The sequence below is a fragment of the Nycticebus coucang genome, chromosome 6 (genome assembly GCF_027406575.1).
Source record: "Nycticebus coucang isolate mNycCou1 chromosome 6, mNycCou1.pri, whole genome shotgun sequence".
NCBI lineage: Eukaryota > Metazoa > Chordata > Mammalia > Primates > Lorisidae > Nycticebus > Nycticebus coucang.
In genome coordinates this window covers 30,075,086-30,090,202 of record NC_069785.1, presented here as the reverse complement: position 1 = coordinate 30,090,202, position 15,117 = coordinate 30,075,086, and the positions used below count along the sequence as shown (strand labels likewise).

The window sequence follows — 15,117 nt, the reverse complement described above, 5'->3', positions numbered from 1 at the left end:
AAAAGGATCCCAAGTTTTAAATAAACTGCTAACAATATCACTTTCTTCACTTAAAAGTGCATATCTCTGAGGGTGAGACATACATAACTTTTTGAACAAATAATTTTTTTTACAAATTAACACCAAAAAAAAATTCACTTAAAATATTTAAAGGGGAAAAAACGTTTTCAACAAAAGTCATCTTTAAATAGACTATAGTTGATGACATTGTTCCTTTTCTTCCTTTTCAGACCACCAGAATTCTCAGTGAGATGCTTTGGCAGTTTTAAGATACATCTCAGTCTCTACCAAGAAACACTGATGTTAATGTCCATGGAGATGGCAACTGCCTTGATGGCTCAGTCTGAAAAGACGCAACATTATCAGGCTACTTCTCCAAATCAGAGGTAAGGGTGCTCTCTTCTCTTACATCAAGAGTTTGTTCAACTGAAGCTGCTGGGAGTGGAATATGATCTACAGTTTTGTTGGCATCACTGAAATTGTTAGTAAGTGTGGTAAGATCACACTCCTTATCCAGGACACTAAATTCATCTTCTATTGTAACTATGTCTTTAGTTTCAAAGGGTTCCAAGGAAGGAGCCAAAGACTCATTTTGCAGAGGTTCCTGAGGTCTATTATTGTCACCTTCTGCATCTTCTTTTACTTCAGAATTCTTATCACTGTCACTGTCAATGGTAATTACAACTGGGGAACGTGAAGTATTATCTCCATGGTGTTTCTTATGCTTCTTCTTGTGTTTCTTCTTTTTCTTTTTATGATGTTTGCTCGTATCAGTAGCTCTTCCTTCATAAACTATCTCTACACTCAGGCTCCGGGCCCTTTTCCTCCCCTTGTGTTTTGTCTCTGTGTCTGATGATCGGCTGTCTGAAAAACTGTCACTCTCGTTTTTGTAGTTTCCATCCAATTTTGATGAAGATTTTTGGTAATGACTGGCCTTTACTTTAGAAGTAAATTCATGCGATGGTTGAGCCACTTCGTTAGTACCCTCCAAATGCCGCGTTTTGTATTTTCGTTTTCCTCCAGGTTTTTCATTTCTCCCTCGCTCAGGCCCTGTAGATGCAGTCCTTGATCTGTTACTAGACAGGCTCCTTGATCTGTGCCTTTCATAGTAGTAGTATTTCCTTTCACTGTGATTAGTTTTTTTTCCTAGCATTTGTTCTTTCAGAAAAGGACTGAATTCTAAATTCTGGACTTGAAGATTGTCTGGAATAATGAGCTCTGGACAGAGTCCTTCTCCTGTAAGATGATTCGTAGCCATCCCTCTCTTTGTTTCGACTATAGTAAGTGTACTCCCACTTGTCTCTGCTTCCATAATTATTTCTTAAATAATATTGATCTCTATTTCTGCTCCGTGATACTCTTTTACCATGATCACTACTACGAGACCTTGATCTGCTTGTCCTTTCACTACTTAGAGACAGTTTGGCTTCTTCTTGACCAGCTGCTATCTCTAGTTCTTGATCTGTTTTTGTCTCTTCTTCCTCTTGGTCTACTTTCCCTGCTTCTAGATCTTTTGCTCTTCATTCTTTTCTTCCCGTGATGCTTTCTATGATTCCTCTGATCATACCCACTTCTACTCTGGGAACGTGAATCTGAACTTCTTGATCTTCCCCTCTTCCTGTGTCTATGGTTATATGGAGAATATACTCTGTCTCCTCTCATAGATGAGCTTACATCTCTGGAAGATGACAATGATGTAGATCGTTTTTCTTCCTTCTTTGATTTGATTCTTGTATCAGCATCACAATGACCTTTATTCATTTGCTCATCCTTTCCAAGGACAGACTGTGGAGATGAACATCTACTGTCACTACTATCACCAGAACTATAAGACTGGTCTTGTTCTTGTGTCTTCCCTGTCTCTACTGTCTCATAAGTGCCTATTTCCTCAGAATTAGAGGACAGTTCAACAAGTTCTGGGGTCCGCTCAGCTAGTGGTTTAACAAAACCAACAATGACACAATTATCTGATGAAGAATCACTGTCATTATTTAAGTCCTCACTGGTTTGTAATCCTTGTATCTGAGAAGTGGCTCCGCCTGTGGCAAGTTCTTCATCTGAACTGTCAGAAGTATTTAAAAGGGAAGACATCGCAACATGTACCTGCTTTGAGCTTGAGTAAGATGGTCCTGGAGTTTCATCATCCCATGGTGCCTAACAGTGGCTACATTAACATCTAACTCTTGGGTCTCAGCCTCATCTGGAGAGATAGTTATGACTGAAGAATCAGAATGGCTGCCTTCTTCATATGCAGGAGCAGGGCAATCATAATTGGCATGCTGGTCAAAGGCTGCCATGTTAAAAGGAGAGCGGGCAAAACTGATAAATTCATGTATAAAATGCTCAGTTCGATTAAGTAAAAATGGTCTTAAATCAGATACAAATGCCTGACTCTCCAAATCATAGCGAGTAACATTACTCATGATTATGTGCTGGACAATATTCACTAAAGATCCATGAGCTCCAAAAAGAACTGTAAGTTCCCGTTTTAACCACGGGACTAATCTGTGCAGGCAAGCTGGATTTCTACGAAAAAATTCAGCTGAAATATCCCTATAGCGGCCACCATCTTCAACATTTCTAACTCGAGCACCAGCACGATAGAGAGTTCGTCTAAAATTAATAATATCTTGTTATTGAATTTTCCGCAAAGATCTTTCATCAGCAGGAGTTGGCCTTCTTAGTGCAATCTGTCTCATAAACTGAGGCATCTCAACATCTCTAGATCTTGTCGAAATGCCTAACCCTTCAAATAGTACTCCACTATCTGGTGGAGTTGTTGTTCTTCTGTTCATGGTACTGCTAGGTAAATAAACAGCATTTAGAGGACGGCGAAATCGTCGACCATCAGGGGTGGCAAAAGAACCATTGTAGGAAGACCTTAGGACATATTCCTTAAAGTCATCTTCTGCCCTCACAGAATGGAAAATAGAATCAAAGGGCTGCTTACATAATGGACACTCAGCTTTGTTTTTTGACCATTCCTGTACACAGCGAAAACAGAACTTATGTAAGCAGCGATCTAAGTAAGATACATTATCAAATCTATCCAAGCATAGAGGACACTTAGAATCAGGAGATGCATCAGCTGGTACTGTCTGTTGCAATTTGCTAGTGCCAGCTTCAGGTGAAAAGTTGTCCATTTTTAATTCCTTAGCAGCTGATGCCATTATCTCCGAAGATGCCGGCGCAGACCCGGCTGGGGCATTCGTAGCAAGCTCCCGACGGCCCAAAAAGCTGGGTCGGTGGCTGCAGGATCCGCGGAGGCACAGCCCGAGCAGGCCGGGGCGTTTCACCCTCCTCCAGCCGCTGCTTCGACCCCATGAAGCCAGTGAGTCGCCGCACCCTGGACTGGATTTGTTCAGTGGTAGGTTCCAGGTCTGGCAGGGCTCCACGGTGTCGACTGCCTAAGCCCGCAGGCAAAGGGCCCTATTTCTTCAGCGCCGGGAAACTCCAAAACCCATTCTTGATTTAAGCATTTCACCCTCTCGCCTCGACTCCACCCCTTCCTGCAGCATTCCAGATTTTTACAAGGACCAAAGGTAAGGCTTCTGACCACTTAATTCCAGTGTCTTGACAGACTTTTCCTAAAGCCCTTTTTATGTCTGGATTTTTACATTCCACTTGCCCTGAGAATTGGGGAAGACATGAGATAGGAAATTTTAATAAGCATCCCAAAGTCTTCACAAGCAAATGACTTATTTCTACTGTAAAATGAGTCCCGTGATCTGACTTGATCATAAAGGAATACAAAAGTGACGAATAATTTCAGTCACTAATTTTTTTCTTTTTCTTTTTTCTCTGAAACAGAGTCTCACGCTGTCACCCTGGGTAGCATGCCATGGCATCCTAGCTCACAGCAACGTCAAATTCTTGGGCTGAAGCAATCCCCTTGCCTCAGTCTCCCAGGTATCTAGGACTAAGGTGTCCACCACAACACCCGGCTAGTTTTTCTTTTTCTTTCTTTTTTTTTTTTTTTTTAGTAGAGGCAGGGTCTCACTTTTGCTCAGGCTGGTCTTGAACTCCTGAGCTCAAGCAATCCACCTACCTTGGCCTCCCAGAATGCTGGCATTACAGGCATGAGCCACTGTGCCTGGCCTAGTCACTAATTCTTTACCACTGTTGCAGCATCCACTTACCCACTTGGTTAGCATTCAGTCCATCCACTAAACATGCAGACAGTAACCAAACAGTGAAAAAAGCCTAAAAATAGAGGTAAATCTATCAAATCAATTTGGAGTGTTCCAAGGAACAGTCTGGGCCTTTGGAGGCTTCCTGGGTAGTGCTGGTTTCCTCCAAAGATTTGGTGATATTTATAAACAATACACTGAGAAGTAATTTGGTCAGAGATGTAAATCCCAAGGAAGTCCCAACTATGTATTTTTTTCCTTAATTATCCTCCATTTGTACATATGTCCCATCTAATGGGAAATAAATGCAAGTCAAAAAGTTAAAAGAAAAAAAGTCAGTCACAAGGGAATCTGTTTGCCAATATGCAATCCATCTGATAATTGTTTAGCATCCTTTCATATCTATTTTTTCTTTGTGGATTGTGGAGCATTAGTCTTATGATCAATATCAGACAAGGATAAGGAACTGGATAATAAATTGAGTGGGAAAAAGATGAGAGGGACATTTGGGGGTGCATATTTAGCAGCCCTGTCCATTGTATCATTTCCTAGGGTTGCATCATCTATTTCCTTAATATGAGCTGGGCAGTGAACAATAGCAATCTTAAGGAAGGTGAATAGCTTGTAAGAGGGCAGCAATTATAGCCCCATTGGCAATAGGAGTATCAGCAGAAGTTCAGAAACTTTAAGATTTCATAATTGGGCAGCACCTGTGGCTCAAAGGAGTAGGGTGCTGGCCCCATATGCCAGAGGTGGCAGGTTCAAGCCCAGCCCTGGCCAAAAACTGCAAAAAAAAAAAAAAAAAGATTTCATAATTGTATCAACTATATGGCAGACTCCAACAGCATATTTGGAGTCTGTGTAAGTAGAGACAGCTTTTCCTTTTGCCAATGTGCAAGCTTTAGTGAGGGCTGTACAAAATTGACTCAAGGAATTTGGGGTGAGCTTTTGAGTGCCCTGAGATAGTTCATATTCTAAGTGAGAAATAGTTGTCTGTACCCACTGGAGTTTAGACCTAGCTGCTTCACACCCTCATTCAGCTACTGTCTTTAAGAGAATGAAAAGTTTAAGAGGGTATCCTAGTTATAAAGCAAAATATTATCAACATGTGAACAAGAGTGGACCCCTGAGTAAAGGTTATATAGTCTAAATCAGCTTTGAGAATTTGAGAGAATATTGAAGGTGACTCACGGTGTCGCTGAGGTATTCAGGTCCATGATAATTGTTTCCCTCTGAAGGTAAATGTAAAGAGAAATTGTGAATCAAGGTGCAACAAAATAGAAAAGGAAGTTGGGAAGAAGTCAATTAACTTATTATTAAAGTCACATGAACTACAAGGCATGAGTTAGTTTCTCTCTTCATAAAATAAGTGCTTTTAAAGCTAATTAATTACAGCTATTTTATGTATTTTGTAGTGAAATATGACAGACATATGACATATATATAGACACATAGACATACAGACCTATAGACAGAAGCTGACCTTTTAGAGCTTATAAAGAATTTTTATTTCCCAGCTCTTAAATACTATTTTTTATTCAGACTATCAATATTTTAATTATTTGTCTTATTGTTTAAGCAATTATTAGCTAGGCAACAATTTGCCTTTAGTGATATTTTGCCATTGCTGTAAGCATTTGATGCTTCCAGGGCCTAATACTTATGCATATGTAGGCAGGCGTAGCCATAAAGCAGTGTACTTAGTTCTTCAGAAATTAAGGATTGTATTTTTACTTTGAATCTTGGCTTTGGATCTCAGATCTTCATGATCAACTTAGGCAATGATTTTTCCTTATCCAAGTGCACAGGAAAAAGGAACAAAGGGATAGAATGCAGAAATCTCTGCGAATTCCTAAAAGCTGGAGTTTGCACCCCCTGTAGTAATGCCCTTTACTGTACTTGAGGCCTCTAACTGAATCTAAGCCTACTGATTATTGATTGGATCCAGTCTGATCCCAGACCTAGTTCAGTTTCTGTTAAGATCACAAATTTGCTCAAACTCAGACAGCTCCAAACACAAGTCTGTAGAGGTTTGGAATCTGAAAGAGAACTTTCCCACAAGCTCCAGTTGCAGTAAGAGAGCAATGGACACAATGGGCCCAGTAGATACTGAGGTGGGGCCTAACACAGTCACACACAAATCCTTTTTCCTTCTTCCTCCTCCTCTTCTGCTCCTCCTAAAATAAAGACACAAAAGATCTAGCTAGCCCCACCCCTCAGAAGTTCACACCAAAAGATCCTAACCCGACAGGCAACCTGTGGAATGTGCCCACCCACCACCCCCCCCCACAGCCTCATATAAAAATGGTCTCTAATGCCCCCAGTGCAGACGCCATCTTTGCACTGCCCATTTGGCAATCCTCCCCTTTCAGTAAACCTGGCCTGAACATCTCCTCTGCGACCTCATCTCTCTCCACCACTATTTACATCTTTCAGGTACCTCACTTGCACTCTCAGTGCTTCTGGGGGTCTCTAGGAGCTCTATTTAGCAACTCACTTTTCACAAACTAAATTTAACAGAGTTTAATTGAGCAAAGAGTGATTCATAAATTGAGCAGGTAGACTAGAACAGGTTCAAAGAAACTCCAATGCTGGAAAAAATTCATGGACAGACAAGAGAAAGCAACACACAGAAAACAGAAGTGAGGCATAGAAACAGCTGGACTATAGCTCACTGGTTGCCTTACTTAAAGTTTGAACAGTTGGGAGGAAAAGCAGAAAGAGGGACGGAGGGAGGGGGGTGGGGCCTTGGTGTGTGTCACACTTTATGGGGGCAAGACATGATTGCAAGAAGGACTTTACCTAACAATTGCAATCAGTGTAACCTGGCTTATTGTACCCTCAGTGAATCCCCAACAATAAAAAAAATAAAAAGTAAAAAGTTTGAACAGTTGGCCACCTTTAATTGACCAAAACTCCATGATTGACAAAGAGAAAGAGTAGCTGAGGAGTGAAGATAAATGCAGCTGACATCAGTTGGACAAACAGTTGGCATTTTTGCTTTTAAATTTTTTAACTAATGTACCCTTGTAAGTGAAACCGACAAACATTAACCAAGGTTATTATTTTGCCAAGGAAGCAAGCAGTGTCTCCAAAGAGATGAAGTACAGTTCTTATAAGATCCAGGAAAAAACAGCTCAAAGAGAGGAAAGTCTTGATAGCCATGAGATATAACTTGCATCTTTTGTTCAGCCGTGTTTTCAAGGGTCCCAGCTTCTTAGCTGACCATTTACACATAAATGTCTAAAGCCATATCCTTCAACAGAACACAGGAAATCAAAAGCTGTGTACAGAAGTGAAAAGAATGAATAAATAGCAAAAGTTAAATAAATAGCAAACCACAACAGGCATCCCCTGCCTGAGAATCAAACCTAGGCTGTTGAGGGGCAAGCACAGAACTTTGATCCACAGGCTATAAAGTGAACTGGATTTTATTGTTGCTCCCTCTGGGGCAGTATACGGTGTTGAGTTTTTTTGCTCTTTCAAGTCAGATTTTGCTCTTTAATTTTGTCAAGAGAATTTTCAAGTTCTAGCCACAACAGCATGTGTCTTTCTTTTAATACAAACATATTAATATAAATAAGGCAATGGTTTAGAATACAAGATTCCCCAAAATTTATCTTTTTTAATTTAGAAGTCTTTTAATTTAAAGGCTCCATCCTTTAGCCATGAATAATTAGCATTCTCAATGGTATATTAATTCCAAAAGTAAATCAATCTAATGCCTCTTCATAGAAAGCCCAGATGTTAATTTTTCAGGTTTAGCCTGAAGAGGGCATAGAAGAACCAGTTCCCACGATTTCCAAAAATTCACTCTCAGAAATAGACTTAAGAGAGACAAAAAGGATAAGACATTTTAAGACAGACTTCCCTAAAGCTTGACATGTTTGACGCAAAAACTGTGCTATTTAGAATCATGTGTGTTTCGGGCTCCCATTCTTTTCAGACTGGCCACCTGGCATGTTCCTGAAGAAACCTATCCCCTGGATGGTGGAGACTGTGGAGAAAATCCCCACTCAGTCACAAGACAAGCTCAGGAATATATAACAGAACAACAGGGGAATTTCATATGGTCCTCCTCCCTACCCTGAAGCCAAGTTTGTCTTTAATAGATGCTGATCTAGTCAATAACGTATAACTGGCTAGTCTGCAGGGCCGGCTGGAACAGCAGTCTTGTAGGGGTGCTAAGCCCACGTTCTATCCTGTGGTAATCTTCATTATGCCAGGACAAAGACAATGACAAAGGAAAGCAACAACAGCAAAAGGCTATTTCTGAGAAGACAGGAATCAGACAATATGAACATCCATATCACAAAGTGCCAAAAAATACCTAAGTCACTATATCCAGACTAGTCATTTACAAAACCCTTTTCTCTCATTAATCTTAAATTTAGAAAGGCAAAAGAGACAATGATCTTTACTACTGTTAGTGGACAAAGAGAGTCCAGCCACCTGTCACTGTCAGCCAATATGCAGAGATGGGGAAAGGTCCAGAAGGCCAGCAATTCTGGAGAATAGTGAGAGTAGCCTCTCTACGACTGTTCAGTTCTTCTATTTCCAAAACCACAGTTTTATACATAAAAATTCAATACAAAGACCACATTAACCCTTATTTTATATTTTTTTTATTAAATTCTAGCTGTGTATATTAATGCAATCATGGGGCACCATACACTGGTTTTATATACCATTTGACACATTTTCATCACACTGGTTAACATAGCCTTCCTGGCATTTTCTTAGTTATTGTGTTAAGACATTTATATTCTACATTTAGTAATTTTCACATGTACCCTCGTAAGATGCACCGTAGGTGTGGTCCCACCAATTACTCTCCTTCCCACCCATCCTCCCCCCTCCCCACCCCTCCCTTTCCCCTTTCCCAATATTCTTAGGTTATAATTGAAATTAGTTTCATAGTAGGGCTGAGTACATTGGATACTTTTTCTTCCATTCTTAAGATACTTTGCTAAGAAGAATATGTTCCAGCTCCATTCATGTAAAAATGAAAGAGGTAAAGACTCCATCTTTTTTTAAGGCTGCATAATATTCCATTCCAATTTATTAACCCTTATTTTAAATCAACATAACTCTGTGACTTATTACAATATTTCCAATTCAAAAGTCAACTTTCTAAATCAATTCTCCTAAACTACTCGAGATAGGCAACTTTAGGGTAGGAGCTAAATTTACAAAACAGTAAGAATGGGAGGTAAGAGGTGAAGGTCATGTAGGACCTAAAAAAAAATGACAAGACCATCTGTGTCATGTCAGCCCTAGCCTGCCTGACTCCATTTTATTCTCACTACATGTGTTCACACTATCTGCTCAATCAGAGCCCACAGAGAGACAGAGGCAAATGGGGCATCTGACTGGTAAGTTAAGGTATCTTACCTTGTCTTCAGCTTGTCAAGAGTCCAGACTGTCCTCACTGAGGCTTTCAGAAGAACAAAGTAGTCTGGAAGATCCTACCAACTACGCCAAACTGTGGAGGTGATTGGAAACTTCCTGTTGGCCCCAGAAGGTTCACGGGACCCACGAATAAGGCATATTAATAAGAGAAAGATTTATTTACCACGTTCACAAGGAGAAGCACAGAGTGATTACCCAATAACCCAATAGAATCCAGAAATTTATACCCCTCATTTTAAAGGGGAGGAGAGATGAGGAATATAGGTAAGTCTGTTTAAGAGAAATAAATGGTTACTAGGGAGGGTGACTAGATACTTGGGAGAATGAATGGATGAGGGACACAGATTGACTTGTAAATGATTCTCTTTGAAAATTAAATGAACCTGAAAGACAGGTACTGTCTTTAAAATGGATTGGTCCAGGTCTAGTTGTATTCTTGATCTCCTTCCTGCCTCCTCCCAGTATATTGGGAAAACATGAAGGGGAAGCAAAAGCAACTGTTCTTTTTGATGAGTCTGATCTTGGTTTATGCAGATGGAGAGAAAATCCCTTCCAAAGCCTGTTACTCCCTAAGGACTTTTAATTCAAAATACTTTTTACACCAAGAAGTCATATTTTGGGGTAAAATTCCCTAAGCTTCTTCAAGATCATATTGGAGAACTCCTAGTCTGGAGGCATTTTTGGATTGGGCAGAACTTCCATAAATTGGGCCAACTGCTGGTGTGGGCCAGAGTTCAGACAAGATGCAGCAACCCCAAAGGGTGTGGGCAGCAACAGCCTCACTCTGACTCCATCTGATACTCCTGCAGAGCTTCTTAAGAGGCAAAATCTCTCTCACTGCATTTCCCCCTGATAAATCTATCTCTAGCCTTCCTGCTCCACTGAGAAAGTTCACCAAGGCCAGGCAGGGTGTGGGGTCAACAAAGCCCAGGTGTCTATCTTGCTTTAGTAATTAAAGCCCCATCTCAACAGCTTCCTAGAAGTAGCTCCACATGTGTATGTGCCCTGATGTTTTCTTTCTGCGGAGTAATCATGTGGTGAAGACTTCCCCAGCATGTCACTGGTCAGACTGGGGATATTATTAGACAGGTATTAACAAAGGGCAAACCAAAGCCTGTAAGATAAGAAGTAGCCTTGCACAAAATGGTAGCAATTGTCTCAAGGGTCATCCTTCCCTCAGATGCCTAAGCCCTTCAGAAAAAAAGCAGAGCCCACCTAAGAATGGCCTTGAAATGTTCAGGCTGCTGCACTCGGGATGCCTAACAGTTCCACACAAGAATTAATACAGCTAATGACTTCTGCACAGTGAGCTTGTTCAAACAGTATCCAACCTAGAAGTTGTTCCCTCCTTTTATACTTCTAAATACCTCAGCGCAAAGCAGAAAGATAAGCCATTTCCAGATACTAAGCAATACGCTTTTCACAGAGTGAACAATATACCATCTGTGGTAGACTGAATAATGGCCCCAAAGATATCCACATTGATTCCCCAGACCCTGTGAATTTTTCTTATGTGGCAAAAAAGGACTTTATAGATGTGATTCAGTTAAGGATCTTGAGATGGGGAGATTGTGTTGAGTTATCTAGATGGGCCCTAAATGTAATCACAATGTGCTTATGAGAAAAAGACGGGACAAGGTGATTTTAGTGAAGAGAGAAGGTGATGTAATACAGGGATGGGAATAATACACTTTGAAGATGAGGCAGGGGCCACAGACAAGGAATACAAGTGGCGACTAATTGCTGAAAAAATACAAGAAAATGAGTTTCCCCTAAGACCCTCCAAAAGAAACCAACCCTCCAACAATTTGGTTTTAGTCCAGTGAGGCTGATCTTGGACTTCTGACCTCCAGAACTGTAAGAGAACAAAGTTTTATATTGTTTAAGCCACTAAATTTGCGCTAATTTGTTATAGTAGCAACAAGCAATTAATAACACCAACTTTAAGGCCATCACTTCATGTTACTTTGAACAGTTTTATTGACATATAAGTGACACATTTAAATAAACTGTGCATATTTGAAGTGCAAAATTTGATAAGTTTGACACGTACATACATACATAAAGCCATTATTGCGATCAAGATAGTAAACATATTCATTAGCTCCAGAAGTTAATTCACACACCTCATAATCCCTAACTCCTGGCCTTCCCTGAGCCCCTGCCTTTCAGGAAACTACTGATCTAATGTATAACCACATGTAAAAGACTGAAATTAGACCCATACTTTTAACCACTTACAAAAATTGATTCAAGATGGATAAAAGATTTAAATCTAAGGCATGAAATGATAAAAATTCTGGAAGAAAGTGTGGAAAAACTCTTGAAGATGGCTGACTGAGTAAAGATTTTATGAAGAAGACTTCTATGGCTATTGCAACAACAAAAATAAACAAATAGGACTTAATTAAACTTAAAAGCTTCTGCACAACCAAGGACACAATAATCAAAGCAGATAGACAACTTTCAGAGTGGGAAAAGATATTTGCATATTATGAATCTGACAAAGGATTGATAACTAGGATCTACAGAGAACTCAAATTAATCAATAAAAAAATATTTAACAATTCTATCTGTCACTGGGCAAAAGACCTGAATAGAACTTTCTCTGAAGAAGAGAAGCAGAGGGCTGCTCACTGTGTGTGCCAGAATTCCAACGATACTTGTCAGCCTGGGCCACTTGGTTTTGAGATCTGTTTTGAAGGGGCTTTTGACTTGGGCTTTAAAGACAAAAACCTCCTCTTTCCCAAGGAGGGGAAGGAAGGAGGGGGGATGGGTGGAGGGAGGATAATTGGTCAGACCACACTCATGGTGCATTTTACAAGGTACATGTCAAATCTACTAAGTGTAGAGTATAAATGTCTTAACATAATAATTAAGTATGGTGAAGGCTATATTAACCAGTTTGATGTAAGTATTTCAAATTGTATATAAAACCAGCACATGGTACTCCACAAATGCATTAATGTACACAGCTATGATTTAATAAAAATAAATAAATAAAGACAAAAAACGTGATTGCATCCTTATGAGAAAGGGAGAAACTCTTCTAAATTATGAAACATGGTGTTGTGACTTTGTGTGAAGTGTGGACCTTGGAAGCAGGGGTTACAGCAAGAAAGCCTGAGACTCACAAAGACACTTTTCAGTCCAACGATATGATAGTGTAGCAATCCTAGACCTTCTGTGTTCTTACATTTAGCTACAGAGGGATAAACAAGCTAGTCTCTACACTTATATTTAAATTAAAAAGGCACATTTAGTGTGAAGCTTATTTTTCTGAATGTTCTCACTTCAAACACCATTTGGTTGGGAGATTTCTGTTATTTTTAATTTAAAAATAACTATATAAACTTGATCATGTAGCTTAAATCTGGCTATTTTGTCAGGTTACATGATTTCTTTTTTTTAATATCAGGTGTATCCAGATGAAGTAGAATGATTTTGAAGTATTTCTTCTTTTTCTATTGTCTATAAGATGTGGCATGATCTGTTTTTTGAAATTATCTTTTAGAGAGCTGCACTGGGACCCGTGATTGGCACCCTCCCAGACCTCCAGAAGAGCTGCAGCCAGACCTCCAGAAGAGCTGCGCCGGAACCCGCAATTGGCACCCTCCCACCTCTGGAAGAGCTGTGCTGGGACCTGTGATCGGCACCCTCCATCTCCAGAAGAGCTGCACCCTACCGGACCTCCAGAAGAGCTGCACTGGGACCTGTGATGGGCACCCTTCCAGACCCCGGTAAGAGCTGCGCCGGGACTCTCCCAGACCTCCAGAAGAGCTGTGCACGGATCCGCTACCCACCCACCAGGCCTCCTCACGCCCTGACCAGGAACTCCAGGAGCCATGCAACCCTGCGTCCTCCCTCCTATACCCTCCCTGCCTCCACAGCACCCGCTGGTCTGGCCAGGGACTCTGGTAGCAGTGTGCCCTCTGGAGCCCTCCCTGCCTCTGTGCGGAGCCCTTCTCCTGCCCAGAGACTGCTGGAGCCTTGGGCCCTCTGTGCCAAAGTCACCGGATGCCAAGCACTCCCGGAACCATGTGCACCACCCCCAGCCCTGTTACTAGATTCAGGGGTGTCACACTCTGGAGCTGCTACCACAACCACAACTCCCTGGCTGGGGCAGCCCCAGAAGAGCTATACAGGGTCGCTCCCTACAAAGATCCAGCAACAATAGAGTGATCCCCCGGGTCTACTCTCGGAGAGACACCACCTCAACTCTGAGGAGGCCAGAGGCAATGGTGAAAAACAATCATGAGACTAAATCAAAGGAAATACTCTGGCAATATGAATAATCAGAGTAGATCAACTCCCCCAAGGATCAATGGGGCAGACACAGCACAAGATCCCATGCACAAACAAATAGCTGAGATGTCAGAAATCAAATTCAGAATCTGGATACCAAATAAGATTGAATTAGAATTCCAAGCAGTAACCCAAAAGATATCTCAAGAATTCAATGAATTCAAAGACCAAATGACCAAAGATTTTGACACATTCAGACAAGAAGTTGCAGCCCTCAAAGACCTGAGAAACACAGTAGAATCCCTCAGTAAAAGAATGGAGCAAGCAGAAAAAAGGATTTATGACATTGAAGACAAAGCTTTCGAATGCTCCCAAACTCTCAGAGAGGAAGAGAAATGGAGGGCAAAAACAGATCACTCTCTCAGGGAGCTCTGGGATAATTCAAAGAAAACCAATATTGTTTTATAGGGATCCCCGAAAATGACAAAGTGGCTTCACAAGGCACAGAGTCTCTTCTCCATGAGATTATGAAGGAGAACTTTCCAGATGTGCCAAGAGATTCTGAAATTCAGACAGCAGACAGTTTCAGAACTCCAGCATGACTCAACCTGAATGAGACATCTCCCAGACACATCATAATCAATTTCACCAAAGTTAATATGAAGGAGAAAATTCTGAAAGCAGCCAGACGAAAGAAAACCATCACCTACAAGGGGAAGAATCTTAGAATAACTGCAGATCTCTCTGCTGAAGCCTTTCAGGCTAGAAGAGGATGGTCATCGACTTTTAATTTCCTAAAACAAAATAACTTTCAACCCAGGATCCTATACCCAGCTAAACTGAGTTTCATTTATGATGGAGAAATTAAATACTTTAACGACATTCACATGTTGAAGAAATTTGCCACAACTAAACCAGCTCTCCAGGATATTCTCAGTCCTATCCTCCATAAAGGCCAGCATAACCTCCACCACAAAAGTAAACCCACCCAGAAAATGTTGATCAAATTTCAACTTCCACAGTTGCAAAAGGATTAAAAATGTCCACCGGACTCTCGAAAGGCTTGTCAATATTATCAATTAATGTGAATGGTTTAAATTGTCCTCTAAAGAGGCACAGGTTGGCTGACTGGATACAAAAACTCAAGCCAGATATCTGCTGCATACAAGAATCTCATCTTATATTACAAGACAAATATAGACTCAAGGTGAAGGGTGGTCATCTATACTCCAGGCAAATGGAAAGCAGAAAAAAGAAGGCATTGCAATCCTATTCACAGATGCAATAGGCTTTAAACCAACCAAAATAAGGAAGGAAAGGATGGACACTT

At 40.8% G+C, this 15,117-nt stretch overlaps 1 protein-coding gene and 1 pseudogene across 1 annotated transcript; one reads left to right on the top strand and one right to left on the bottom strand.

The window, feature by feature from the left end:
• Positions 1 to 265: 265 nt before the first annotated feature.
• LOC128588396 (E3 ubiquitin-protein ligase Topors-like) lies at positions 266 to 3,199 on the bottom strand. The gene is given in 4 exon segments (XM_053595168.1): positions 266 to 1,135; positions 1,137 to 1,419; positions 1,421 to 2,156; positions 2,159 to 3,199. Coding segments are annotated over 4 exon segments (2,901 nt in total). The 5' UTR covers positions 3,171 to 3,199.
• Positions 3,200 to 3,322: 123 nt separating this feature from the next.
• Positions 3,323 to 15,117, top strand: part of LOC128588611 (glutamate dehydrogenase 1, mitochondrial-like) — a 41,562-nt pseudogene continuing 29,767 nt past the window's right edge.